This window comes from Phyllostomus discolor, chromosome 14, assembly GCF_004126475.2.
Source record: "Phyllostomus discolor isolate MPI-MPIP mPhyDis1 chromosome 14, mPhyDis1.pri.v3, whole genome shotgun sequence".
NCBI lineage: Eukaryota > Metazoa > Chordata > Mammalia > Chiroptera > Phyllostomidae > Phyllostomus > Phyllostomus discolor.
The window spans coordinates 35943484-35971158 of record NC_040916.2 but is presented as its reverse complement, the minus strand read 5'-3'; the positions used below and the strand labels follow the sequence as shown (position 1 = coordinate 35971158).

Genomic DNA, 27675 nt, shown 5'->3' with positions numbered 1-27675 from the left:
AGAGGCCCAAGGGACGAATGATCCCGGGACTGGGGAGGGTTTTGAAGTTTCCAGGAATGGAGGCCTGACCCAGGTTTGTACGCAGCCCCTGCGTGCGTGCGTGTGTGTCAGGAGTGGAGCGGGAATTGCTGAATGGGGTGTCTGAGGAGTGGGATCCTGCGGTCTGCGCATGCACCCGAGACTTCCCTGTACCCCTCCGTACCCCCCACCCCTGCCCATCTATGTGACTTGCAGGCTGTGGAGCTGCACCCTTCACTGATGCCCCAACGGTGGTGGGATGCATGCATCAAGGCTGGCGGGGGTGGGGGGCCCTTCCCCCAGACCTTTTTCCAAATTTTGGAGACTTCGTAGCCCTGGAGAGAGGGGAAAGGGAACCTAATGAACTTCCCGCCAACATTGCGCTAGATTTCTTTAATTTGTAAAATTAAAAGACGTGAGACACTCCTTGCCCAGGAGTCAGCTGCAGCGAATCCAGTTAGAGCTACTTTTCCTGAAAGCCTTTCCGGGCGTCAGAGGGGAGCGAGGGAAGGAAGGAAGGGGGTGGAGGGAGGTGAAGGAAGTAATAGAGGAGTGAAGGGGCCAGAGTGCCCTTCCTGACAGTTTACGTCACCCGGTAGATCCCGGTCCCCGATACGTTCCGAGAGCGACTGGCCTGCGCGCGGCCACCCGTCCGGCTCCGACACAAACACACGCACGTGCGCCCCGCCCCCGCGCGCGCACGCGCCCCGAGGCTCCGGCGGCGGCGCCGGGCACGCGCGGTGCTCGCTGCCCCCACGCCGCTCCCTGTGCTCGGATCGCGGCGCCTTCTGCTCCCCGCACAGCTCCGCGCGCCGGACCCGCGGACCCGGAGGCGGCGGCCGTGGTCGGTGGGCTCCCGCGAGCGCAGCGGCACAGGCGGTGGGGCCCGGGAAGGGGCGCAGCGGAGCCCGGCGAGTCCGCAGGAGGCGATGTTGCTGCGCGCGGGCCCCTGCGTAAGGCGGACGCCGCGACAGGCCAGCCGGTGAGGCGCCGCCTGGGGAGGCCGCGACCGAGCGCCCGGACCCGCCATGGGCTGAGACACGTCCTCGCCGAGCAGGTGCAGTGCCAGCAGTCCCTGGGGAGGCCCGTCCCGACAGGCCCGGGGACCCTCAACCCCGCTGGGGCGTCCCGACGCTGCCGGCCCCCTGTTGACCTTCCCTCATCGCCTCCCAAAGGCCCTGCAGACCCCGCCTCCAAACCGGCCCAGGCAACCTCTGTGAAACCAACAATGTCTGACACCCCGGGCCTGTCCCCGTCGTGCACTCCGGTGACCCCAGCCCAACAGGCCCTGGGTCCACCTCCTCCTCTGTCCCAGCATTTGAGCCCACTGCCTGCACAGTGCCCGCTGTCGGCGCGTGGGGCGCGCGGCGTGGGGGGGGGCGGTTTGGGGGGTGGTGAGTAGGAAGGTGAAAGGAAGAGGGAGAGCCGGTCCTTCCCTCTGTTAGTCCTGGTTCCCATAAACCCATCTTCTCTCTCTCAAGCCTGCAGTAACGTGACCCTTCTTTACCCCACCAGAACATGCCTGGGTGACCTTGCTCCCAGATCTTCCTGGTGGCCTTCCTCGCCCTCCCCAGTGACACTATGCAACCCCCGCGCGACCTGCGAGGCCCGTGGCTCCCGCTGCTGTCCTGGTTCCTGCTCCTCTGCGAGGTGGCCAGAGCTGGCCGGGCCCTGGTTAGCTGTCCCACCGCCTGCCTGTGCGCCAGCAACATCCTCAGCTGCTCCAAGCAGCAGCTGCCCCACGTGCCCCACGCCTTGCCCAGCTACACAGCCCTGTTAGACCTCAGCCACAACAACCTGAGCCGCCTGCGGGCCGAGTGGACCCCCACGCGCCTGCCCCACCTGCACTCCCTGCTGCTGAGCCACAACCACCTGAACTTCATCTCCTTGGAGGCCTTTTCCCCGGTGCCCAACCTGAGATACCTGGACCTGTCCTCCAACCAGCTGCGGACACTGGACGAGTCCCTGTTCAGCGAGCTGCAGTTCCTGGAGGTACTGCTGCTTTACAACAACCACATCATGGCCGTGGACCGCTCGGCCTTCGAAGACGTGGCCCAGCTGCAGAAACTCTACCTGAGCCAGAACCAGATCTCCCGCTTCCCGCTGGAGCTGGTCAGGCTCCCCAAGCTGACGCTGCTGGACCTCTCCTCCAACAAGCTGAAGATGCTGCCGCTGTCCGACCTGCAGAAGCTGCCCGCGTGGGTCAAGAACGGGCTGTACCTGCACAACAACCCCCTGCACTGCTCCTGTGAGCTCTACCAGCTCTTCTCGCACTGGCAGCACCGGCAGCTGAGCCCCGTCGTGGACTTCCAGGAGGACCTGCACTGCGTGAGCGCCAAGAAGCTGCACAGCGTCTTCAGTCTCAACTGCAGCGAGTACAAGGAGCACGCCTCGGTGGCCCACCTGGGCGACGCCGTGACCATCCATTGTGACACCCGGCAGCAGGGCATGACGAAGGTGTGGCTGACGCCCAGCAACGAGCGGGTGCTGGACGCCGTGGCCAACAGCACGGTGACGGTGTTCGAGAACGGCAGCCTGCACTTCCGGCGCGTGCAGGTGGAGGACGGGGGTGTGTACACCTGCTACGCCTCGGGGGAGGCTTTCAATGAGACCCTGTCGGTGGAGCTGAAGGTGTACAATTTCACCTCGTACGGACACCACGACACCCTCAACACGGCCTACACCACCCTCGTGGGCTGCATCCTCAGCGTGGTCCTGGTCCTCATATACCTGTACCTCACCCCCTGTCGCTGCTGGTGCCGGGGTGTCGAGAAGCCTTCCAGCCACCAAGGAGACAGCCTCAGCTCGTCCATGCTGAGTACCACGCCCAACCACGATCCCATGGCCGGTGGGGACAAGGATGATGGTTTTGACCGGCGGGTGGCCTTCCTGGAACCTGCTGGGCCCGGGCAGGGCCAAAATGGCAAGCTCAAGCCAGGCAACACCCTGCCAGTGCCTGAGGCGGCGGGCAAGGGCCAGCGGAGGATGTCGGATCCGGAGTCGGTCAGCTCGGTGTTCTCTGACACGCCCATTGTGGTGTGAGCAGGGCGGGTGGGTGGGGATGTTCTGCCCCAGGAGAGGTGACACACCCCTGAAGGACTGGAGGGGATGGAGGAGAGGGCTGGCTGCCCCAGGGAGTGGCTTCCCCCGGACCTCGAGAGAACTGGTCACGGGCACAAAAGAAAGTGAGACCCCAGCCGGGGTGTGGCTGCCGCGAGTTTCAAACAGGGGCGTGTCACTCCCCAGGCAGATGCTGCACCCCTGCCCCAAGCCCCTGCGCTTGTCTGTCAGCGAGGTGGAGGGGTGGGGGTGAGTCCCAGCTGCGTGCGAATGAGGAAGGGGTGGGGGCAAGAGCAGAGTCCCTAAACTTTTTCAAGATCATCCCTAGATCCTTAAGAGAAAGTCATTTGGGGGGGAAATCCCTTTTTTTCTATTTCTGCCCCCTCCCACACACACACACACACACCTGTGATGTTGGGCGGGTTGGGGGGCTTCCAGGGGGACCTCCTGGCGGGGAGGTCACACTGCACAGTGAGGAAATGGGAGCCTCTGGGAAAATGAGTCAGGAAGAAAGGCTGAGACCTCCTGAGGTCTCAGCAATAGCCCTCAGCAATAGCCCTGCCCTGGGCTGCTGCGAGATTTCCGGATGCCTCTATGCTTCCCGAGGTGCCCGGCCCGCCGCCCGTCGGAGAGGGCAGCCGTGTGAGGTGTGGTGTGGGTGCTCTGTCCTGGGGCCGGAGGCGAGGAGGGGCCTGAGGCGCAGGCAAGGCATGAACCCCGAGGAGAGGGGTGACCTGCACTCTGGCTCGGTTCCCGGTTGGGGAAACTGGGGTAGGATTTGGTGCCCGCACCTGGGTGTCAGGCTGGGGTGGGGGCCGCTTCACACAAGCACAAGGAGGGTGCATCGGCCTCGCTTAGGTAGCACCTGGCAGGCCCCACCTGACTCTCTGGGTTTGCCATCTCTTCCTTCAGCCTCCTTGTCAAGTTCAGGTGGGGTCCTGAGCTTTCCCCGGCTGCTGCTCCGTGGGGGGCAGTCCTGGAAGGTCTGGCCCCGGCCAGGCTAGACGAGGCTTGGGGACGCAGAGGTCGGTGTCTCCTCTGTGCTGGCAAAGCTTCCTTGCTCCTCACGGAGGTATCTCTCACCCCTGCTACCAAGCCAAAGCACGGGATGCGGTCACCTGAGGGGTTGGAACTGCGTGGTCTCTGTCCAGCGCCACAGTTTGGAGTGTGGCTTCAAGTTCTGTGTCTTACAAGGTTCCAGGCAGTCTTGTAACAGGGACAGCGAGTGGCACCGAACCTTCAGAAGGGCAGCTCTGCCCCCCGCAGCGCTGTTAGCCAGAGGTCTGTGCCAGAGGAACTTCCAAACAGGCTGATGCCCCGCCCCACCCAGGGTTACAGAACACTTAGGGCCCAGAGGCGGCCACCCGCTGGAACCTCTCGCTCTGACTGGGGGGTGTAAGCCCTGGGACGGCTGGTCTGAGCCTCATCACGGGCACGAGCAAGGCAGAGCGGGGGAAGGTTCTCTGATGTGGGTCGTTTTGGCTCTGTTCCCTCCCGCCCACCAGGCTCCCTGTCCAGCGGGAGTTCTCCAGGTATCCTGGTGTTCTGACCTGCTCCTTAGGTCCCAACGGGTGTCGTTTCCCCGTGGGCAGCAAGAGCGGCCACTAGGAGGGCCTGACTCCCTCCGCAGGGAAGGGGACCAGAGCTTCTTCCCCACCTGCTCCTGGAGGTCAAGGCTGCTGTCCATCCTTTCTCAGTACCCGGTTTTGTGGAGAGGTGCAGCATTTCCCTCAAGTACCTGCATGCTCATAGGTGTGCACGCTTCTAGGTATGCATGCCCTCGGCACCTTGGCCCCCACCAGGACAGTGACCCCTCAGTCCCCCTGAGGTGCATTTCAGAAGGTCTCCACCTGTGTGCACGACGTGATGCGCACATTTTCTCTCCCTGTAGGAGACAGTGATCACGCCAGGCGCCCCAAATAAACTCTTGTCCTTTGAATTCATTCTGAGGTCTCGGAAGTTTCACCCACGTCTCCACGGCTCACAGGAGTTCTCCGCAAGGCCTGGAGTTAGGAGAACCACACGTTGACGACCTCGGGAGATGGGTGAGGAGGAGCTAGACAGTTCTTCAGACCCTAGGAAGCCTTCCTTGGGTTAAAGACAGTAGACGAGACGTAAACGTGCAGCTAGGTCGAGGAAGGACCCAGAGGAGCTGGCGGGGGACCCGGCAGCTGTCAGCGGCTCTTCCTCTGTGAACTGCCCGGTAGGACTGGGGCAGGAGGGAGAAGTCGTCTGGTTAAGTTCCAGAGGCCAGTGGGTGGGGGGAAACGGGGACTCCCTGCTCCCTTCACAGGGAGCCCGGGGACATCTCGCCTCCGTGCTGGAGTGTCCCCTCGAGGAGCCATCCAGGGCTCTGCAAGTTGGAGTGTCAAATGGAGCCGGCCGGCTGGGGCGGTCCAGCTGAGGCCTGAGGACGAGGAGGGCCCTTTTCTCCCTCTCGTGCCCAAGCTGGGGAACAGGAAAAGGCCCTGAGGCTGTCAGTCCTTTGCTCTGTCCACTGGCTCGGCCCCTGCGACATGAAGGCTGAATGAACCAGCCTCTTCCGTGGTTTCAGTGGATGAAACCCAAAGGGCGCTTTCTCCTGGGGCACCAAGCACTCGGCACACGGGGGCTCCCTAGAACCCCGTGTAGGAAACCGGCCAGTGTGGCTCTAAGAACAAGCTGAGCAGCCACCCCCGCCGCTCCCCCTCCCCACACCCATGAACCAGACATGTGTCCCGGGAAGCAGGTGTCCCTGGAGACAAGATGACAGGGCTCAACAGTCTACGTGATTGTTTGTGACCTTTTCCTTGGCCTGCATTTATGGGGCTCCTGGGAAGGGGCCAGGAGAAGGCGCACCCCAGCTTGGGGACGACAGAGCCGAGGGGCCCGTGTTCCGTGTGATCTTACCTCTGCACTCCCTTGTGGCCCTGCTGGCGGAGCAGGCTGGCTCCCCCGTGCCCGGGGCCCGTCCCTCCCCGTGCAGACCCCGGCTGGCGAATCCTGGAGCCTGTGGGCTCTGAAAACTAGACGACCACCATTAAACCTGGCTTGAGTCTCTTGTTCTGGCACAGTGTGTGGCTGGTTTGTTTCTCTTTTCAGCCTGTGGGCGGGGTTCGCTGCACCGCAGAGGGTGCAGCCTATGGAGGGAGAAAATCTTTAAGTGCTGCTAGAAAGGCACCCAAACACCCACACACCCACATCCAGGCATTGAGACAGGCCAGGGGTCAGCAAACTTCTTCTGGACAGAGAGGGACAGTATGTTGGGCTCTGTGGGCCACCGTCTCCGTGACAGCCCCTCGGCTGTGCCTGCGGCAGCAGGAAGTCACCACGGGAGCTCAATGAAGGAGGGTGGCTCCGGTCCAGACTTTATTTATGGACACCGAGATCTGGAGTTCATATAATTTTAACACGTCTTTTGAGTTGCCTCAACCACTGGAAGTGTAAAAACTCTCACCAGCTCACAGACCACGCCGAGCCAGGCAGCGGCTGGTGGGGGCCCGCAGACCAGAGTTTGGACGAGTCCTCGGAGGGGATGCGAGCAGCGCCCGAGCGCGAGAGTTGAGTGCTGCGGGCGGGAGCCTGCAGACAGCGAAGGCCGCCCGCGCCCCGGGGAGGAGGCGCGCCTCCCGCCGAGTTCCGTTCGGAGTCTGGAACACGCCTACGAAGGGAACTATGGGAAAATGCCTGGGCTGGGCTCAAAGAAGTGGTGGAGGGCAGCTCGCTTTCACATTTTATTACCCGTATACTTCCACATCGTGAATGGTGACCTTCTAGGCTGTCCAAGCCTGTTCACCCGACGGGCAGGTTGATAACCCCTGGCGGTTAGTGCGCGTGTGGTGCGGCACAGAACAGAGAAAGGCTTCCCCCACTCTGCTGGTGCAGACGCAGCCCCCCAGAAACCGGACTGGATTCTCCTGACCTCTGAACGTGCACATTCTTTGTCTTCTCTCTTGCTGCTTCGGGAAGGGGACTGTCACGGTAGACTCCATAAGGGAAGGGGAAATGGTGTAAGGAAAAAAGAAAAGCTAAATTTGAATAATGATCTAATTTCTCCCACTGATAAAGTCTGACCAGAGGGCAGCGCTCCTCTGTGTGGGACGGGGGTGGGGACATCGACCTGGGCGGCCCCCGCAAGGACCGGTGTTGGTGCTAACCGCCCCAGCCCCGCCCCGGACTGCATGTTTAAGTAGTGTAAGTATTTTTCCTCTCTTCGGAGCCATCTTTGCTGTGGCTGAGTTCCGCCACGAGGATGAAGTTGGCAGCGCGCAGGTCTAGGGCAGACGACTGGGGTCCTCCACCCTCTCCTGGCCTGTGCCCAGCCCTGTCTCTGAGCCTGCAAAGTTTTGATTCTGCTTTCTCTGTCATCCTAAGGAAGTCCCCGGCTGCATGTCCTCCCTCCTCCCCAGCCACTAGCTTCTGGCCAAGAGGCGCAGCTCTGCCCGCCATGTCTCGCAGCACTTTCCCTAGCTCCTCCTGAGTGGCACCCCAGGGGAGAGGGTGAGGCTAACGTGACAGCCTCGCCTCCCTTCCTCTGATCTCTCAAGTCCTTGCTGCAGTTGTAGTTCTCCCGGGGCTCACCCGGTCTCCCAGGAAACCGCGGGCAAAGCCTCACTGTCCCCGCCCACGCTGCAGAAAGGGCTCCGTCCTGTGCGGCGGGACATTGGGCTTTCCGGCCTGGCTGCGGTGAGCCGGCAAGCCTGCCGGGCGCACCCTCTCCGGGGACTGAGAGCGGCAGGCGGACACAGCCACCACGTCCAGCCCCCTCCATCAGGCTGGTCCACGGCCGGGTGGGAAATATCGGTGATAAAGACACTTAGACCCGCCCTGGGGCTCCCTGGTCTATATGGTTACCGTCCCAGAACCAGAGGACGTGGACCCGTGCCAGAGAGGACCCAGGGTCGGAGAGCTGGGACCCGGAGCCCCGCAGGGGCAGTTCCAGGTGCGCTGCAGCGCCGGCCTGGGGAAGGTCCGAGTCAGTGAGCCCGGAGTGGGGGTGGGAGGATACATGGCTCCCACTCGTGTGTGGGGGCGCACAGACATGCACGCAGGTCGTGGAGCATCGTCTCTGGGCCTCACTTGGTGCTGCTTTTCTCCCACCTGACCCCCGCTCCCTCACTGGCCGGGCCTGGCTTGTGCTGCGGGTATGAGCAGACGGGCCTCGCCCAGCCCTGGGCATCCTTAGGGAGCACCGTGATACACCCGGGAGTCTGCCTCAGAGGGGGGTCCTGGGGCCCTCACGAGTGCTCAGAGAGACAAAGGGCTGAATCCTCTGGTCCCAGAGAACAGCCTGAAGTGCCACTTGATCTGCTTTCAACGGCGGTTTAAAAAGTCACCTGGGAAGTTCTGACGACCGCAAATGGACTGAAAACTGCGACTCTCACCCCCAGCGTGGTGGTGACTGGCCCCGCCTCCAGGTGGCTGGGCAGGGGAAGGTCGTCTTACAGAGGTGAATGTTTGGCAGCTGCAGTCCACCCCTGGGGCGGCCCAGGGCGCCCCCCCGCGCCGCCTGTCAGCTGGGCTGGGGAGAGCACGAGGTGACCCCTGCAGCACCGCACTGCTGCTCCATTCCGGGGTCCCGGGGCAGAAAAAACAACTCGGATGAACAAGCGAGCCCGCAGGCCTGTGTGTGGCTGCCATTCCTGCCTCTGTGTCCACTCCAGGCCGGCTGCTGGCTGCTCTCAGACCCGTGGAATGGAAAGTATCCTTCCCCGAACTTAAACTTTAAACAGAACTGCTTTCTGGGGTGAAGTGTGTGTGTGTGTGTGTGTGTGTGTGTGTTTAATTCCAATGCAGTGCTTTGAAGAGGAGGGCCCTGTGACCCTTCTGCAGGACTCCGGAACAAGGAAAGGGAAACCTGGGCACAGCTGGGCCGCACCTCGCAGCTGTGTCTCCAGCACCTGGCGAGAGGGCCCGAGGTGGGCAGTGCTCCACCTGGCCTGGGGTGGGAGGGTCGGTGGGAGGCGGTGCTGTGTCCATGACTCTTGCTCCCTGCTCCCACTCTGGCTTGTCTGCTCCCCCCGCCCCCGAAAAGCCGAAGTGGGCAGGAGAGAGACCAGCCAGCCCCAGGAACTCCAGGCTGGACCCAGGAGACAGCTGACTCCCAGGTCTGCTGTCAGCGCCATGACTAGGCAGGCGGCACTTCGGGCGAGCTTCTGAGAGCCACAGGCGGGGCGGCGTTCCCGGCAGGAGTGGCGGGGGCTGGCCTCGCGTGGAGAAGGAAGACGTGTGTCCATGTTCTCTGATGGCGGCCAGTGTCACGGCCCCTCCGAGACCCGGGCCCCTGAGTGTCACCACCCGGCACTGCTTCCGGCCCCTCTCAGAGCAGCAGAGCCTGAGCCGGGCGGGGAGAAGAAGGACCAGCACACAGAAATGCCACCTGTTTGCATGTGTTTAATGCTCTGAGCTTCCCCAAGTGTCGGCGGCTCCCATGCGTGCCCCTCACCCTCACCCTCACAACCTCCCTGGGAGGTGGGTCTCCAGGTGAGTGACTAGCTCAGGGCCACACCACGCGGGAGTGAACCCTGACGCCAGGTTTGCCCGTTCCCAAGTCAGACTCCCAAAGCCTGCGGGGGCCACCAGAAAGGCTGAGGTCAGGGGTCAGGACCAGGAGGGAGTGTTCCCTGGAGGTCAGGTAAACAGAAGGAAGGGCAGGAGGACCAGAGGGTCAGGATCAACAGCCGGCACTGCCCCTAACTGCCAGTGTCAGCGGGGCGCACACTGTGCTCCCTACGCCTCGACCTTTGCCCTTCATCAGGCGAAAACGCCTTGGTCGCTCAAGTGAGGGGCGCCGGCGGCCCACTCCCGGGGGAGGAAGCCTCGAGCCAGGGCTGGGAGGTGAGCCTCCTGACCCCTCCTGCCCCCCACAGTGCCCCGCATTGGGCGACACTCGGCAGCCCGGGAAGGGGAAGGCGCGGGCTGGCTGACTCAGCCTGCCAGTGCGTGGAGGTCTGGAGCTGCACGGGCAGCCAGCTCTGCTCAGCTAATGATTATTATTAACTCTGAACAGACCTGGGCACGCCAGCCAGCTGGCTCCGGGAGGATGCCTGGATCGCCCACAGTGAGGTTTAAAAACAAGACCCAGGGCAGCCGTGCACAGACGGGGGTGGCAGGGTGGGGACCATGAGAAAGGGGGGGCAGGCCAGTGTCAGAGAGCGGGGTGGGGTAGTCCACCCTGCAAGAGGGCGGGGACAGAGGAGGCCCAGGCCGGCACGACCTTCCAGCCTCGCTCTGATGCACTAGGAGCCCAGAGGGTGCGGCTGGAAGACTTCTCCAGACTCGGGCACCTGCCATTCAACAGCCTCCCACCCCCACCCCCGCCCCCCCTCAATGTGGGGCTCAAGGGTAGTGGTGGTCCTGGAAAAGGTGGGGGCTGGGGGCATCTGAACCCAGAACAGTAATCCTATTACCATCCGGATCTGGATACAAAAACCTTCTCCATTTCTCATGTCCTCAAGGTTGAGTTTGAATATAATCATATTTGGAAGCAGGACTTAGCCTGATATGCAAATTTGTGCAAATAACATGCTTTTTTTTTTTTTTTACTTGAGCACCCTGGCTTTTTTAAAAAAAAAGGCAAAACAGGCTGACGACTAGCAGCTTTCCTTAGTCAGGGGACAAGGGCCAAAGGGCAGCCATTTGCTTCTCTCCAGAGGCCTCCGCCTCACCCCTGAGCTGCCCAGACGGGGAGGTGCGGGAGGCGGGGGAGACAGCGAGGGGAGGAGGCCCGTGCAGCCGGCAGCCACCACATCCCAGCTGGAGCACGAGGGCCCTGGCAGGGAGGGCTAATGGCCGTCCAGCTGCCGCCCCAGGATGTGAGGGCAGGTGGTGAAGGAGGGAGAAATGCAGAGGGGAGGGGAAGGGAGTCCCCCCACTATCTGGCCTGCAAGGAAGAAGGGCCCCTCCTGTGGACCCGCTCCCTGTACTGCAATCAGACTGGCTACACAGGCCGCCGGCGCCCTCCTCTGCCCTCCCAGCCTCCTGGTCGGAGACGGGACAGCTGGGCCCCTTCCTCCTGCAGAATACAAATGACTTCCCCCTTCCTCCCAGGGCTGGGGACAGACATCAGCTGGCACAGCCCACGCAAACTGCTGGCTGTCAGCCCGCCTGCCCGCCGCCCACCAGCCCCCCAACCACCTGGGAGGAGGCAATACCTCAGGCAGGCGCCGGCTGCCCCGCCCTCTCCCGGCTGCAGACTGCAGACGGGGTAAGGCTCCCCGCACCCGCTGTGCCTGGGGGAAGAGGACATGGGGTCCCTGATCAAAGTGCCTGCCGGGATGAGACTGCTCCATCAGCCCCAGTAACCCTCTCCCCCAAGCTCAGACCACACTGGTAGTTTGGGGGGGACGGGGACGGGGACAATGAAAGAGTTAATCACCACCTCCACAGCAGGGCCCTCTCCCTACGCTCAGGGTCAAAAGAGCTCCTGGGAGATGCCACCTGATCCAGGAGGAGCCCAGTGAGTGCACCCAGGGGGGCACCTCTGTCCTTGTAGAGTCTCCTGCCTGCACTGTGGAACCCTACCAACATCTTGCCTCTGAGCCACTCAGGGAGGACATCTGGAATGTTCCAAGGACCTGGACATCCAAAATGCTGCCACTTAGGAACTCTTCCCGCTGGTCCTGGGAGCTGGAGCCCCAGCCTCCAGAGGCCCGTGAGCTGCCACCTCCTGCCTCGATACCAGTTCTCCTGGTTCGGCCACCTTCAGCCCTCCAGACCTGCGGGGTCCCGTCTCCCCAGCTGAGCCGGAGCAGTGAACCTGCCTGGCATCCGGCCCTCATCGCAGAGGGCTGTCTGGGGAGCTGCTTCGGTTTGGAACGAGGGGAGGTCTCTGCAGGGAAGAGGGCCCAGCTGGCACCAAACTCAGCCCCTCCTGCTGGGCTGAAGAGTGGCAACCCAAGAGGAAAGCTTAGGTGACAAGGAAGGGAGGGAGATCTTCCCCAGGTCAGAAGAGCCCTGCCAGCCAGCTGGGCTCTTCTCCCGTTCTAACAGCTCCACGAAGCTGTGTGTGTGCTCAGGCAGGAGCCGGAGCCCAGGAAGGCAAAACGTGTGCTGCCCAGGACTGTCGTGCCGCTCAGCGTGGATGTCGGGGGAGCTGAGGTGGGCTGAGGAAGACCGCAGCCGGGCCGGGCAGCCCAGCCAGGAGCCAGCGCCCCGGGTGAGCCAGCACCCTTCCGCTCACCCAAAGCTTTAAAGTGATTTCAGTGCCTTTACTGCCTGAGAGTCCAGGGAGCCTCACCCGGGCCCCTCCCTTACTGTTCTCCTCAGTGCGGGGCCCCTTATGCCCTGGTCTGGGGCCAGACCAACACAGGCTCCTGGCAGGCCGGAGTGGGAAGGGGCCGGGAAAGTAAGGATTACTCCCGAGCCTTCTGAGCCGCCCAGCCCGCGGTCCGGAGCCGGAGGAGTGTCCTGTGACATCAGCCGACACGCTGACTGTTGGTGCTCATTGGGAAACACCCATCACACAGACGAAGACACTGAGGTCCTGAGACACGTGACCTGCCTGAGGTCGCACGATAGAGCCTACGAGGCCCAAAACCCGTAACCAAGACCCAGGGGCTCTGTCCGCTACCCCATGCCGCTTTCTTAAAAGTCACCCAAAGTGCCACCGCTGCCATTCATAAGTGACAGGAACCCACTCTCCATCAGGCAAGCAACCGAGAAACAACCACACCACCACCGTCGCCACCAGCACCCAACCCTTCTGGGCCCCATCGGCGTGGAGGCTTCGGGATCAAGCGCCCCACCTGCACTCAGTCCACTTCCCCGCTTCGGGCCCCTGAGTCCTCCGTCGGCAGGGCGCTTCCGCACCCCCTCGGCCCGGCGAAGCACAGAGACCCTACCCCTTCGGAAGTGGAGCCCTTGAAGGTCACCAAAGGAACCACTGACGTCCAAGGCAAGCGCACCATCTAGACTCAGAGTTCGGAGGGACTCACATCTCCATTTTCTTCCTTGGCAGGTAGGAGCTGGAGATCTGGTGCATGATCACCAGCGCCGGGTAGAGGGGCAGGGCCAGGCACAGGTACCAGGACCCACCCTTGATCTGGGCCTGGAACCACACCGAGTACATGGCCAGGAGCACCGTCACCGTAGCCATCAGGTAAACCACCAGTCCACAGGTCAGATGGTAGAGCTTGAGGCGAGCCACCCTCGAGACCCCGGCCGCCCGGGGAAAGAGGAGGCAGAGCCCGTACAGTGCCTGGCCCCCCGTGGCCAGCAGCGTCAGAACCCCTACCCAGCTGTGCCAGGACACCAGGTGGGGCAGCTCACTGCGCGTCTTGCTGGCGATGATGAAGCCCAGGCCCAGGGCGGCACAGAGGATGGCTAGGGTCTGCCCCACCCAGTGGAGTCCGATCCGGGCCTTTCGGGAGCAGAAGAAGAACAGGGAGTGCTCGGGCGAGAAGAGCAGGATGGCCTCGGCCATGCACAAGCAGAACTGTGAACACAGGAGAGGGCCAGTGAGCCTGGGGCCCGCCTGGGAGGCCTGAGGAGGAGGTGCCCTCGGACATCCTCACAACACGGAGGGCAAAGGGGGGGCTGAAGAACTCCCACCAGGACCTCCTCTCTCACGGGTCCATGTTGCTGGGCACAGATGGGAACCGCCACTTGAGGGAAAGTCTCTGTCACTCCAGCTGACAGCCAAGTCTGTGTGCCCCTCCCCCCAGCCCAGGTGAGGTCTCCCATTTCTTGGCCAATGGCATCAGCAAATGTTGAAAGCTTGCTCCTGAACTTTGGGGGAGGAGCGACTGAACACCACCCCTTCCACTTCCTCCATTCAGGTCCTAGTGGAGAAATACGGACCATGCCCTCCCACCCCCATCAACTACCTGACACAGTCCAGCCCTCTGTGTTTCTCAATCTCCAAGGTTGTTGGGAAAGTTGGAGCCCTGCCTACCTCCCCCACTTCTATGAGCCTTAGCAAGGCTGAGCCCTCCGAAGCCTGGGTGCTTCCCTGGGGACATAGCCAAACAAATCAGCTGCATAAAGAAGCCCAAACTCACCGCCAAGGCCATGAATACAGGGTGCCAGGAGAAAAGACCTAAGGATCAAAGAGAACAGACTGACGGCCTGGGCGCCATTGTTTCTGCCCCTGAGGCTGGCTGGAGCCCAAAGAATCTAGGGGCAGGGGACAGGTCAGTGTGCCATCCCCGGCCCTATCCCTCAGGGCAAAGGGGAGCAGCCAAGGGGCTCCACGGTAAGCGACCACGAGGAGAAACCCACAGCAGCTCGGCCTGGGTTCGCCACTGGGCACCGCGCAGCTGGTAGCCCAGTCCCAGGGGGGACCTCGGCCTCCCTCCCTGTATCCTCCATCCTCCACGAGGGGCTTTGCTCAGAGTGAACTAGTGACTTCAGTTTGGTCGTCGGCCTCGCCTCCTCAGCACCCAGAGCCCCGCCCCACCACACCCTTACTACCCATCAACGGTCCGCCACTCCCCTACCAGGGCCCCCACTCCAAGTCTCCCGGCGCTCCCCAGCGCTGCCCCTCCAGCACCTCGGCTCCGCCCCCTTCCCTGGCCCCGCCCTGCCTTGCACACTCACTGGTTCCCGGCCGGGACAGCAAAGTCAGAAAGATGGTGAAGCCCAAAGCTACCAGGTGCGCCAAGATAACACTGCCTCTCCGCAGCCAGCGGGTCAGTCTGGGCTCCCTCGCTGGAGCGGGAACCAGACCCACCTCCAGGGTCTGCATGGCCTGACCCGGCCGGCGCTCACGCCCGGCTGCCAGAGCGCGTCTTCCGGGTTTGCGATCGCCCGGGAGCCTCGGCGGCGGGACAGGCTCCGCCCCCGGGCGCCCGGCGGTGCGGCGGCTGTGCCCACAGCGCCCTCTGGGGGTTGGGGGGGGGCGGGTTGCCCGGGAGAGCCCCGAAGACGTGGGGCACTGGACAGCTCCTGGCCCATTGTGTTTCCTAAGCCAACCTCATAGTATCTTTTCTACAAGGGTTTGTGTGTCATGCAGCCTGTAGAAATCACATTTATGGCAACTGATTTCACCCAAACCCCAAGTCACAAACTTGCTACACTGAACCAAGGCTGTGGAACCCGTGTTTTCAGCAGTTTTCCAGGACACTGGATTTCCTTGGCTGCCCATTCTCTCCTACCATCCCTTTCCAAGGGAAGAAGACTCCTCCTCCTTGACTTAAAGCAAGGAGATGAAAAGGAAAGGACAAGGGAAAAACCAGTGCTGCGACTAAGTGAATCAGGTTTGAAGACCAACAGACTGATCCTCTGTCTGCACAGTTGTCCCCAGTGCGATAAACGGAAGAACGAGGGCACTCCCAGCCCCTGCTGCCTCCACACCATCTGCTCAGCCCTGGGGAGCCAGGCGATTGATCCGAAGGGAGCAGAGCCTCCACACCCAGGGAGCTCTGAAAGGGATCAGACCCTTCCTGACTCCAAAAACGGTGTGGTTCAGCTCAAGGAGGCCTAGTGAGGAGAGGCTATACCCCTTCCTTCATGGCAAACCCTCAGGCCAGGGAAGGGACAGACCAAAACAGGCAGGGACATTCTGAGAATAGTTACCAACTCAATTCAATTCCCTGCGGTGGTGGAGAAGCGGCAGGAGCAGCTGAAGAAACGAAGCAACAATTCAGAGCTGTGATGGAGGCCCGGGGTTGCCGAGAGACCATAAAAGGGCCACAGGCTGACTCCCACAGACCCTCTGGGCAAACATCCAAGAACAGAACCAGGGGCAAGGCTCCCTCCCGGTGAAGCTCCCTTCCCACAGGGACTGGAGTCTGCTCTGGAGTCAAGATGCTGGGGAAGCACTGCTCACCAACAGCCATGCCTCATCACTCTGTCTGGAAAAACGACTCTCCAGTTATGCAAATACCAGCCATTTCCACAGTGTTTCAAGGGACAAAGAAAGGGACCTGGAGTCAGGCTGCCTATCATCTCCATCTCCTGGGGTATGGTTGGGGACAGTAAGGACACTCATTTTGTTACATGTTTTTCCTTCCTTCCTTCCTTCCTTCTTTTTCTATGTTTCTGTTTTTATATTTCCTTAGCAGCAACAGAACAGGGAGACAGTCTTGAGGTATTTTAAAGATTTTTTCTTAAAAAAATAATATAAAGTTATAAAAAGCGGCAGCAGCCTGGGGCCTGGATCTGGAGGGGAGGAGGTGCTGGCGGCTCCATCGAAGTGGGCAGGCACTTTCTCGTTAATGGGCTTTTGACTGCAGGAAGACAAGAGGCAAGAGACAGGGTCAGGCTGGGGGGCCAGTCCGCCTCCCTAGTGACCTGTGTGGACCCCAAGAGCTGAGGCTTGATTTCACCCTGCCAGCCTGGTGAGCAAAGCTGAGCAAGGGGGCAGATGAAAGCCGGCCCCGCAGGGGCAGCCTGGTGAGCACTCATGCACATGTGTGCACACTCACGCTCAGGTCCCAGGCAGCGGTCACGCCCGCTGCTCTCCTATGGGCGCCAGAGGTGCAGGTAGGTCTCTGGCCCAGGCCTGATCCAGGGGTGCATCCCCCCTGCCCACCCCCCAGTAACAGCCTCTGGGCTGAGACCTCACAGATAGTGCCTAGCCTACTGCTCCAGGCTGACATCAACAGAGGCCCCCAAATCTGGCTGCTGGCTTCACCAGAAACCCTGGAGAACTTGCCTGGCACCCACACACCTGGAAGTGGGGACCTGTGCAAGGTGGGCATGCACGCATTTGTGCGCCTTGAGGTGGGTCCCTGCCCTTCCATGCCCCGATGCCCAGGGGCAAAGCCAATGAGCAAGACCGGCCCCCCCGCCCTGCTGCACAGCATGCCAGGCCACAGCTCAGGGACCCTCGCTCAACCCCACGGCCCAAACCTTTCTTCTCAGAGTTCATGAAGTCCAACTTCCTTTCCTTCAGGGGACAGAGGTAGCTCCAGTTCCTGGAGTGAGGGCCACAGCCAATTCAGAAAGTGGCCCTTTGATTAGAGCAAAGGTGGGGGAGGGGCAGCAGAAGCAGTATCTCCCCCCCACCAAGGGGGAGGGCTGGAGAGAGCAGAAGGCCCGACAAGCAAAAGCCCGTGTCACCTTGCGAAGAGCTGAACCCCTCTCCCTAAAGATGGCCCAGGAACTCTCTCAGCCTCCCCCTTCTCCCCTCTCTGCACAAACGTTGACTCAGCACCCTGCCTGTGTCGGCTTCCCAGAGGACACCCCACCCTCGGCCATCCTGACCCTTGTCTGCCCGCTCTCTCTGGGGAGCTGGGCGGGTACCTTCAGTGCAGAACACTTCTCCTCAAAGGCCAGGGCCGGACCCGGCTTCTTGCGGCGCACGGGGCAGGCCCCGTCGGCTGGGGCGCTGGCCGGGCAGTGCTTGGCCTTCACCGGCCGGCAGTACGTGGCCAGGTTTTTCCGCTTCTTGGCTACCTCCTCCTCCGAGAGGCAGTTGGTTGGCAGGGCCTTGGCTGGGTGTCCAGCCGCTCCCCGGCTGTCCAGCTGAGCAGCCTTGACCGCTGTGGGAGGCTGATGAGGGGAGCCCCGGCAGTCCAGGGGCCCTGCCCGCTTCACTCGGGGCCCAACTGTCCCATTAAGCCCCATGCCCAGAGCCGTTTTCGTCTTGGCAGAGAGGCCCCGGCAGCCAGAGGGCTTGCCTTTTCCCGTGGGCTCCAAGATGCAGGTCCGTTTGAAACCAGCAGGGCCAGGTGATAGCTTCCGCTTGCGGGAGGGGGCCTCCACCTCGGCCCCAGCCTTGCCTTTGGCCGACTTGCTGGCCTTCGAAGGCGGGAGCTTGCTGAAGGACGGGGAGGGCGTGTTGGCGGGCAGAGGAGAGGTGATGGCCTGGCTCCCGCCCGTACACTCTGCCTGGCTGCAGGCAGCCGCCACACTGGGGGAGCCCGCGGGGTAGCTGGGGACAAGGCTGTCCTTGGTGGGGGGCACAGAGGCTGGGCAGGCAGGTCTGGGGGGTGGGCCTGGAAGGCGAGGGCAGCTGCCCGTAGAGGGAGGGCTCAGGGGAGCAGAGAGCGGGGAGCTGGCAAGGTGGGACGGAGGCTCAGCGGCCGGTGGGATCTTCCTGCAGCAAAAAGAGGGCGTCGCTGTTATGTCAAACAAACAAGAGAGCCTCTCCACCAACGCGCGCACCAGTGACTCTGCCCCACCTAGAAACGGCCCAGAGCCCCGGCAGTGCTGCCATCTGCTGGGAGACACTGGAAGTGAGCATTAGGAGAAGGTACAGGGAGAGACTGCTAGCAGGAATGAACTAGCATAGAGACCCATTTAATAATCTCCTTTTAAATGTCTGGACATCCCCTACTGCCAGTCACCCAAAAGGTACTGGAGGTGATGGATAAGAGCGGGGAGTCGCTCCCAGACCACCAATCCTGCCCGGCCTTAGCCTGGCACCGGGCCGCCAAGTTTCCCCACCTCCTCTTCCTTCTGGCAGGGGTCTTGCTGGCAAGCAGCCAAGCCACATCTATGGGTATGTGTGAAGCACTGGGGCTTCTGAGGCCCGAGTACGCCTGGGGCCTGGGGAGGGAAGCTCTGCGCCCGAGAGACTCACTTCCACATGTGGGAGCTGAGGTGCCTCTCCAGCATGGAGCTCAGCGCCGAGCAGAACCGGTCCAGCCGGCGGCTGAACACGTAGCACCCTGGACTCACCAGCCGGCTCCCGAAGGTGCAGAACTGGAGACAGAAGGGAGGTACATGGTCGGAGGGCCTGAGATACAGGGAGGGCACCCACACGCAGGATCTGACCCCACCATGTGGCGGGGAGGGAGGGAGGGCTGGGCCGCTCCCCCACCCCGGGTCCCCACCTCCCCAGGTCCTTACCGCCTGTGGCCTGGGGGGCCGGGACGCATAATGGCAGTCAGGGGGGAGGTGGAGGTCATCAGATGTCCCCTCCTCCTCACTCTCCTCGCTGGAGGCCTGGGCCCCACCCCGGGGCAGGGGGAAGGGGAACAGGCCTGGGTCCCCATCACCACCACAGGGGCCTGCATCATCCAACTCACTCTCAGAGGAGGCCCGGGACCTGGAAGGGCCAAAGGGGATGTGAGGGCGGTGTGACGGGGAGTGGGCCAGGGTGGGGCTGTCCCTGCACCGCCAGGCTCAAAAAGCCAGCAGACGCCCTGCTGGGCCAGCAGACAAAGAGGAAGGGAGGACAGGAAGGGAGGGAACAGCGGAGCTCACGGTGTAAGAACCAGAAAGATCAGGGGCCACAGCTCCCCAGGGAGTCGCTCTGCAGCCCCTGCACTGCCCAGGCCCTGCCGTTGGGGGGGGGGGGCGGGCAGTCTGCTCCACATTCGCCTCCTCCAGGAAGTCTTCTGAATTTAACTGCACCAACTCTGGTCCGCCCAGTCACGCCTCTCAACCCCCTTCTGGCATCGAATATCCCCGTGAGCCTGCCCGGCAGCCGAGCCCGTGCCTCAGGTCTGCCCCTTGAGTGACCGGCAGAGATGCGTGTGAGTCTCCTCCGGCAAGGCGGGCTCTCCCCAGGGACCAGGGACTGGTGCAGCCTCTGCACCCGAAGGGGCCAGTGAATCAATACACAATAGGACGCCTCGCCCAGGACCCTGAGCCTTTGGGCTCCCTGACCCTTTTGGCTCCCCAGTTCCGAGTTTCGGCCTGTCTGGAGCAGCTGGGAAAACGCCTTCACCCTGGGTGTTGGGACTGGCACACTACAGAGGCCGGGGCACCGTGGCGTGCTCCGTTAGAAGCAGGGAGTCACCTACTTCCGCCCCCACTGGGGCCCCAGGTCTCCCCCGACTCTCTGGGTAGAGTGAACAGCATCTCACAGTGCACTTCCTGGGCCTGTCTCCAGGGGTCCCTGATGGCAGGGGGCCAAGTGCCCCCGAGCGAGACGGGGCTGGACCCTGGACGTACCTGGGCAGTGCACAGTATGAGTAGGTCTGCTTGGCACGAGCAGAGAAGGTGCTGCTGGGAGCGGCCGCCGCTGCCGCCGCTGCTGCCGCCCCAGGGGCTGAGGAGAGGGGCTCCTGGGTGGGGCGCTCAAGGGCTGGCTCCTTGCGCCCTGGGCTCTTCTCCTTGGGGGACTCCCCTTTACGGGAGTTGGCCTTCAGCTCTGCCACGAGCACGTCGAAGTCCTTAGCCCGGCCCTGGACCTCCCGGCGCTGGTGCACCGAGTGGATCTGGAACACAGCAGGATGGAGGGGTGGGGAGGGGGGTGTGAGCTGAGCAGGGGTGAGGGGCAGCGGTGTGCTCTGGCCTGGGCAAGCGGAGAGAGAGGGGGTGTGAGTGTGTTTGCGGGTGTGTCTGCGTGTCTTCGTTTCACTCCCCCGCAGGCCAGAACCCTCCTTTGGGACGCCGGGACGCCCTGCCTACTGCCCCCACCCTGGGCCCCTGTGGGCAGCCTCCCCTCCCCTGGTCCGGGCTTCACCCCACCCCTGGAGCTAGATGGTGGAGACCATCTCAGTTCCTCTCCCGGCCCAGGGCCCATGTCCGTGCTGTCCCCCGTCGCTGTGCGGTGGGGGAGGGGTTACCTTGCACGTCAGAAGGCGGGTGCAGATCTTCTTGGTCTCTGGGTTTATCACCCCACACTGCCTGTTGAGGTCGCACTCCTTCCCTATCGGGAAAGTGGTCCCCGTGAGCCCCCAGGCCATTTCCAGGGAAGGAGAGCTGGGCCTGAGGGGAAGGGCCGCCCCCCACCCCACCCCGCCCCCCCCCAGTCTGAGGCTGCAGGCCCCCCCTTCCGGAGAAACGTCTCTGGGCATCAGCGGCTCTTTGCTGGGCACAAGAACCATCCCTGTCCCCATTCCCAGCCCAGGCCCTCCTTCTGGGGGCTCCAAGCCCAAAACAGGGCAGCACATATCAAAACACAGACGCAGCCCCAGGCATCCAGGAGGCCAGGGAAACCAGCTGGGGGAGGGGCTCGTGCCCCGGGCGTTGGTGAGAGAAGATGCAGGTCACCGGCCCAGGTGAGGAGGGCCGATTTCACCTGCTTGGGCACAGGCTCCCCCAGCCTTGATCAGGAGACCTAGGCCGGAGTCCCCAGAGAGCAGGCAGGCCAAAAGTGTCCACGTCAAGGGGTGACCTGGGGCTCCTGTACCCTGGCAAACAGTGACGGCCAGGCCCCCTCCTTCCTGCCCTCCTCTGCATCAGGTGCGGGGACAGAGTGAAGAGTCCCCACTCTACCTTCCTGACCCCCAAGACCACAGCTACTCACGAGCCATCTTCCGGTGGGTTTTGGGGGGCAGCCTGGCCCCACCAGGCTCCTTCTCAGGGGGGCTGCCTTCGGCCCGGTGACTGGGGCCCTCGCTGGGGGTTGTCTTGATGTTCTCTCTGCCAGGAAGTTCTTTAGAAGGGGGCGCCACGGGGGGTTTTCCAGGGGCGTCCTTGGCGAGGCTGCCTGGCTGGCTGAGGAAAGCAGAGGGCGGGGCCACCCTGATTCCGTGTCCATCGGGCTTCGGGAGACTGGACATCTTCTCCAGATTCACCACAGGCACGAAAAGGCTACACATGGAGAGAGGGCGTGGACTGGGGGCAGGGAGGCGGGGCCTGGGGCCTGGGCTGTAGCCCAGGGCCATCTCCTTCCCAGCCGTGGAGCTTGGGCGGGCTCCAGCAGGAGTGCAGAACGTGGGGGACGGGGACCCCGTACTCCCTGGGGTGCACGGAAGGGGGCTGCAGAGGGAGCTGGCCGCCTCCTGCTGTGGGCAGCGCCCATCGCCCCTTGGCTGCCTCCACCTGTCAACCCCTCCCTGGGCCGGGGTCAGGGCCGCTCTCGGGAGTCTCCAGCCTCTCCTTACCAGAGGTTGTCCTTCTGGGTCTTCTCAGGAGGTTGGTGGCCACGGCTCCGGGACCCCTGGCCCTTCTCCCTGGAGGAGGTTTTGGTGGAACCTGGGGCCCTACAAGCTGGGCCCTGCCCATTCACTACATGGCATTTCTGAGAGCTGGCAGGGGCTGGAGGTGGGGGTGGGGCCCGGGCGTAAAGCTTGCTGAGGGGCCCGTGTCTTCTTTCTGTCACCAGGAGGTGGAGAGAGTAATCCAGGTGAGTGACCAACTGCCTCCTTCCCAACCAGCTAACCCTGTGCGCAGACTCACCACAGAGAATCTGGTGGAGATTTCAAATGTGCCTCCTTCCCCTCGGAATCTGAGCTTTCAAGACTCAGAATTCTAGGACCCAGCTTCCTGAGCCTCTTAGCTCCTCCACTCCACCAGAACTGCTGGAAGTGTGCTCACACGGTCACCCCAACCTGCCACAATTCTCCGAAACCACCATCCACCCCCAGGACTTTCCTATCCCCCAGGCCTTCCTTCATCACACACTTGACCTCCCAGATGGCCAAGTTCCGAGCTCCGCCGCCCCCTGCCCCCTCCGTCTCCTCCTTAGGGCTCCCCTCACCGCAGTGCTTCTGGAAAGCTTGAGGCTTCACCACTTGGCTGCAGTGGTTACATACAACCAAGTAGAAGTCGTCATGGGCAGGGCAGTGCCCGAAGATGGACATGTCTGCAATGAAGAAGCCCTGATCACTGGGGCTGGGCGCCCCAGGGTCCCGCTGGGAGATCGGCCAGCACTCCCACCCCGCCACGGAGGGGACCGCTTCCCTTCCCTGCTGACGTGACAGGCTTTATGCTTGGAGGCGCCCAACTTCCAGAGTTCAACCTGACCAGTCCCTGAAAACTGGGGCTTTCAGGTGAGTGGGCATCAACTCCCTGCGATTAGGGTCTTCTACAACAGGTCACAGCAGCCAGGCGAATGAATGGATTCAGACCTGTCCGGTCAAGCGGCCACCTCCTGGGATGTGGTGGCAGAGTGGAAGGGGTCCGGACTGCCCTGGCCCCAGCCCTGGTGGGTACCGACGCTCACCTTCTTTAATGAGGGTCATGGCATCCAGCTTCTTCGTGCTTTTGTTAGTCTCCTCCAGCTCGGCCCCTGGAGGAGAGAGGCGGCTCAGGAGGGGCACCCCCTGCCCAGAAGGCCCGTCTCCCACCCACCAGCGCCTGCAGTCCGCAGCCAGGCAGTAGGAAGCCCACACTCCCCGAGCTCCTGATGCTCAGGACCACTCGGAGAGTGTTCAGTGAATCCTTCTCCAGGGCCCTTCTTCCTCCATCTGTTGCCTCTGGAAGGAGCTAGTCCCATTGGGAGGGATCCGGTCACCTTTCTCACAGACCCCTGATGCCAAGGTGAGGTTCAGGGTTCCACTGCCGGCTAGTTGAATGATGGCAGGTAAACAGCTTTTCTGGCCTGCTTCCTCAGTCAAATGGGAAACAGTTCTTAACATATTTTACTAGAGATCCCAGAGTCCCTTCTTGAGATTCCTCACATGGGTCCCTTCTGCTACTCAGCGGTATCCCAGACGGAACCTCTCCCAAGTCCGCATCCCCATGAACTCAATTTTGCTCCACCTGGGTTACCGCGGCATTGTCAAAGTTATACCCAGCTTCTCGGGTCCTACATTGGTATGACAGCCACAGAGCAGAGAAACTGAGGGGTTGGGGCTCTCTGGCATCTTCAAAGTCCCCTTGGTCAGTGATACAAGCCCCTGCGCTCTTTAGGGGGGTTTTGGGCAAGGGTTGCCCTTGTTCCTCTCAGTGTCTCGGTGGATGACCAAAACACCACAGCTGTGCAAAACAGCTCCTTCCCCATCCCCCTACCTTACTCCCCTCCCCTCCCTCCTCTATGCCCCCTCCCTGTCCCTTGGAAAAAAAATCAATTCTGAGTCACCAAACCCGTCTGATTCCATTTCCGGTTCTCAATGCACCCAGACCCTGACAATGGCCCCATCCTTGCCCACCCAGCATGGGGTGGCCTGGGCTCCCACTTAGATCTGCTTCAGCTGCCCACTAACAGATTTGCCCCTTTCTGGGCTGAGAAGACTGCTGACAGTCTTATATAATCTCCAGACGGGAGGAGTGGTGGGTTTGGCATGCAAGAGACAAGGGGCAGCTCCCATCTCAAGTCAGTTAAAACGCAGTGATGGACAGAACCGAGCTGGGAGTCGGATGTCTCAGAGGAGAACAAGTGTCATCAAGAGACCGCAGGGAGCCGTCCTCCTCCTCCACCTCTTCTTACTTGCAAACTTCTTCAGGGGCGTGATGCTTGCTGTCAACCCAAAGGCCACGACGAGGCCAGGTGCCCCCTGGGGCCCAGGAGACAAAGATCAGGAGAAGGGGGCTGTCAGCCTGATCACCAAAGGCACTCGGGGGGCCTGGAGAAGGTGGGGTTCAGGGGAGAGAGCCAAGAGGCAGGGCAAGAGGCCCGGGAAAGGACGGTGGGTTGGAGGTATGGATGATGGACAGAAGGAAGGCAGGAAGGGAGGATGGATGGAAGGACAGACCGACGAACTAACGCGGAGGAGGCTGGGGTCCAGCAGCACCGCAGCCAGCAGGCAAAAGCCGAAAAGGAGCAGAAGGTGTGGGGCATAAGGCGAAGGAACAAGGGGGGCTGGGAGGAGGGCACAGAAGTGGGGTGCGTGGGAAACACGTGGAGAGGACTGTGGCGGATGGGGAAAGCCCGAGGCAGGTTTAGGAGGGGCGGAAGCTGGAAGACAGCAAGCAAAGAGGAAGATAAAAGCAAGTACATGTGGGGACAGGTATTGGGCACCGGCAGAGGCAGAGGTGGGTAGGGTGGGCTGCGGGCGGTGAGCCGGCGCTAGGACCCGGAGGCGCGAAGGAGGGGAGCGGGCGGGCACTAGGACCCGGCGGGTCCTTTGTTTGGGGGGCCGGGGAGCCGGACGGCGGCTCCTGTCGGCAGCTCCCCTCTGCTGGAGGGGACCCGGAGTGGGGGAGGGGAGACAGTGATGGGGTCCCCGGACTCTAGGGGAGCTTCACTCACCATCGGCCGCGGGTAGGTCGGCCCGTTCCACCCACGAGCTCCAGCTCTGTCCCGCGAAGTCATCGAGACTCGGCAGCCGCCGCTCCAGAGCGGCCATTGCTGCCGCCGCGCGTTCACGCACCGCCATCACCGCCGCGGACGCGCGCCCGCCCCGGCGCCGCCGCCGCGCGGCCCCCTCCCCCAGCCCCGCCGCGGGCACGCCTCGCCTCTCCCTCCCACCTTTCCAGCTCACCCTTTGCACAAGCGCAGCACAGGTCTCTTGTCCCTCACCCTCCCTCCCTCATAGCCTTCTGGGAAATGTAGTCTTGGAGGAGGTGCTGTTGCCTACCGATCTTACAGTGAGAGCCCCTCCGAAATGCACAATTGCGGGGGGGAAAAAGAGACCAAAGCCCCAGAACTCCCTCTCCTAACCCTTGTGCACACATTCTTTCTGCTCCCAGCCCACTCTATCAAGTTCGCCGCCCCAGCCCCTCTGAGTCGTGCCTCCGCCAACCGGCTGGCGCCCCTTGCAGGGCTGGCGGCTACGGAGCGACTTTGGTCCCCCGGAGATGGAATAGGGTAGGTGCGAGGAGGTGGGCGCGGTGAATCAGAAGGGCAAGGGGAGGGAGTCTGTAGGATCTATTGAAGGACACAGGGGTTGGAATGGGGGAGGGTCCTCGCCTCCCGTGTTGTGCCTCCTCTGCGGGAACCCCACGCTGCCCTGATGAAGAGCAAGCACAGGGTTGGAGTGGCGTTGTCCGTGTTTGGGAGGACCTAGCTGAGCTGAGCGAGACACCTGTCAGGATGACACAAGGCTATCTGCGAGCCAGGGCCAGCCCCGGAACTGGGTTTGCAGCATCTCTGCTGATCGTCTCTCTCCTCCTGAGCACTGCGATCGATCCCCTGTTCTGCCTCTTCCCAAACCCCGGCTGGACCCAGACTCCATCCATCACTTTGGCTTCTTTTCCTAATGAATATTTTCTCTGCTCCAAGGGGTGCTACCAGAGCTTCGGCACGGGGAGATTTCTCATCAGATCTGTCATTTTCCTTGCTAAGGCCTGGAAAACACCTTAATCATCCACCTCTTTCCTCTTCTCAGCTGATAACATTTCTTCCCACCCTCACACGATCGAGAGACAAAAGCCCACTCCTCCCCATCACATCAGAAGAGAAATCCTAGTCCTCTTTTCCCTCCTCAGCCCCTCACATGTCACCTCATACTCATTCCTGCACCCGAGGAGGAACCCAGTCGGGGGCAAACCGATCCAAGTCTGTGCTTACAAAACCTCGGATTTCTTCTCCCTTCCCCTTCGAGGATGATCTCTGAGGACAGGGATTCTTGACCTGAGAACCTAGGGGATCCAGGGACCTGGTGACATTGAATGTCATGTTGTGCCCAGGCGTGTTTTTCTAGGGAATGTAAACATACCACGTGACGGTCAGAAGGGGGGAGAGAGGTGCAAGTTTGTTCAGCAAGAACCTTTACAGCTACGCGGGTGAGCACATGGCCCCCTCGGGAAGGACAGGAAGCCTGTCCGGGTCACAGATGGCAGGAGAACGAATGTAAACAGCTTTGTGGGAGCCGCTCTCTCTCTCACCTTTTGAGTTTGCTCTAAATTTGCTAACGAGTCTCCCTTACTTTAGACTAATTGATGTCACCAAAAGCGATGTTACCGGACTGGGGCCAGCCGGGAACAACTGCTCAGCCTTCGGACTTTGCTGCTTGGGGTGCGGAGTCGAGAGGGGTCGAATGATCTTTCGGTGGAAACGCAGATGTTCATCCAAGAACTTAAACGAGGGGAGGAAGAGGAAAAAGACCCCCAGAGGGGCTCCAGTCTTGGCTCCTTCATGGCGAATGCTGGAAGCACTGTTTATTCCAACGTGTGATAACAAGCACCAGAAACGACATGCAGCATTCTCCCCCCACCCCTGATCTGCGGTCCCGGAGGGAGGAGACCTGTGACCGTGATGGTGGAGGGAACTCATGTTCAGGAAAGGTCCTAAGTAGGCAACCCGGTGGGGGGGAGGGGGCGTCAGAGTTTACTAGGGCAAAGGGCCCTGCCTGTGGGCCTCCTGCAGCAGCTGGAGAAACCAGACACGTTCTTCTACCTCTGTCCCCACTAGGCAAAGTGGTGCTGCCAGCCCAGCCTGAATCCTATGAGGACAGCCCTGTCCTTGGGCACTTGGCCTCGCCCCGCCCTCTGGGGGTAATGAACTGAAGTAGCCTTTCCTCTCAGGGAGAGAGAGGCCATTGCCTACATCCAGGCTCTTCTGGCTGAGAACAAGCCAGCCTCTGAAGGAGAAAGAGCCTTCTCTGCTCCAGGGAAAGTCTGGGGCTAGGTGTCCTCGGCAGGAGGGCAGACCCCCGCTCCCCTTCCCCAGTGATGGGCCGGCTGCTAACGTCGGCCCCTAAATGAGAACACTTTATCCACCACATTGCAAATAAAGTATAAATACGTACACAGAATCCAAACAAAGTTCCAGTAGAAGTTGCTCACAGGCCCCTACAGGGGCCGGCTTGAAGAAAAATGAAGTCACCCCTTTGTTCTCTGTATCTCTGGAGGCAAAACTGTCCCCCCTTGTATGTGAGTAACCATGGGGACAGCTCAGGACAGAGAGAGTTTCAGACTTAGAAACACTCTCATCCCCAACTCCTCTCTTCCCTCCTCAAATCCCTCCCCCCAAATCAAAAGAAGAAGAAGAAGAAGAAACACCTAAATCTTGCACCGAAGGACTCTGGAGCACATGAGGATGTGAACCTCTCACTCCCCCTGTCAGGCAGGGGGACTCTGACCCGAAGAAGAAACGACTGGCCCAAAGGCCAAGGTCCTGACTCCTGGGTGCCCCGGACACACGTTCCTGCGAATGACATTTAGGGAGGCAAGGGGGTGGGAGGGGTTGACTCAGTCCTGAGGAGGGGCTGGCACCCTGCTGGAAGATGG

At 61.7% G+C, this 27675-nt stretch overlaps 3 protein-coding genes across 10 annotated transcripts; 1 reads left to right on the top strand and 2 right to left on the bottom strand.

The window, feature by feature from the left end:
• The first annotated feature begins 782 nt into the window (after positions 1-782).
• Positions 783-6128, top strand: AMIGO1 (adhesion molecule with Ig like domain 1). Its single transcript, XM_028503074.2, has 2 exons — positions 783-1075; positions 1534-6128. The coding sequence occupies exon 2, from the start codon at positions 1600-1602 to the stop codon at positions 3058-3060; it is 1461 nt and encodes a 486-aa protein (XP_028358875.1). The 5' UTR covers positions 783-1075; positions 1534-1599; the 3' UTR covers positions 3061-6128.
• Positions 6129-9435: 3307 nt separating this feature from the next.
• Positions 9436-15255, bottom strand: LOC114488865 (cytochrome b561 domain-containing protein 1). 4 transcript variants are annotated; one of them, XM_028502749.2, is made up of 3 exons: positions 14596-15255; positions 14058-14095; positions 9436-13492 (listed from the first exon to the last, which is right to left on the bottom strand). In XM_028502749.2, exons 1-3 carry the CDS (start codon positions 14741-14743, stop codon positions 12989-12991), a joined length of 690 nt encoding a protein of 229 aa, XP_028358550.1. In that variant the 5' UTR covers positions 14744-15255; the 3' UTR covers positions 9436-12988. The 4 variants fall into 4 exon arrangements, with proteins under 4 accessions (XP_028358550.1, XP_028358551.1, XP_035871412.1 ...); XM_028502750.2 differs by having other exon boundaries at positions 14729-14845; XM_036015519.1 differs by lacking the exon at positions 14596-15255 and adding an exon at positions 14496-14514.
• A 529-nt stretch (positions 15256-15784) lies between these two features.
• Positions 15785-24933, bottom strand: ATXN7L2 (ataxin 7 like 2). 5 transcript variants are annotated; one of them, XM_036015515.1, is made up of 13 exons: positions 24755-24931; positions 23993-24059; positions 22787-22852; positions 22322-22426; positions 21726-21936; positions 21146-21432; positions 20463-20545; positions 19846-20111; positions 18796-18994; positions 18527-18648; positions 17245-18040; positions 16852-16916; positions 15790-16226 (listed from the first exon to the last, which is right to left on the bottom strand). In XM_036015515.1, the coding sequence occupies exons 1-12, from the start codon at positions 24815-24817 to the stop codon at positions 16860-16862; spliced, it is 2322 nt and encodes a 773-aa protein (XP_035871408.1). In that variant the 5' UTR covers positions 24818-24931; the 3' UTR covers positions 15790-16226; positions 16852-16859. The 5 variants fall into 5 exon arrangements, with proteins under 5 accessions (XP_035871410.1, XP_035871409.1, XP_035871407.1 ...); XM_036015514.1 differs by having other exon boundaries at positions 15786-16916; XM_028503114.2 differs by lacking the exon at positions 16852-16916 and having other exon boundaries at positions 15792-16226; positions 24755-24929.
• Between the last annotated feature and the right edge of the window lie 2742 nt (positions 24934-27675).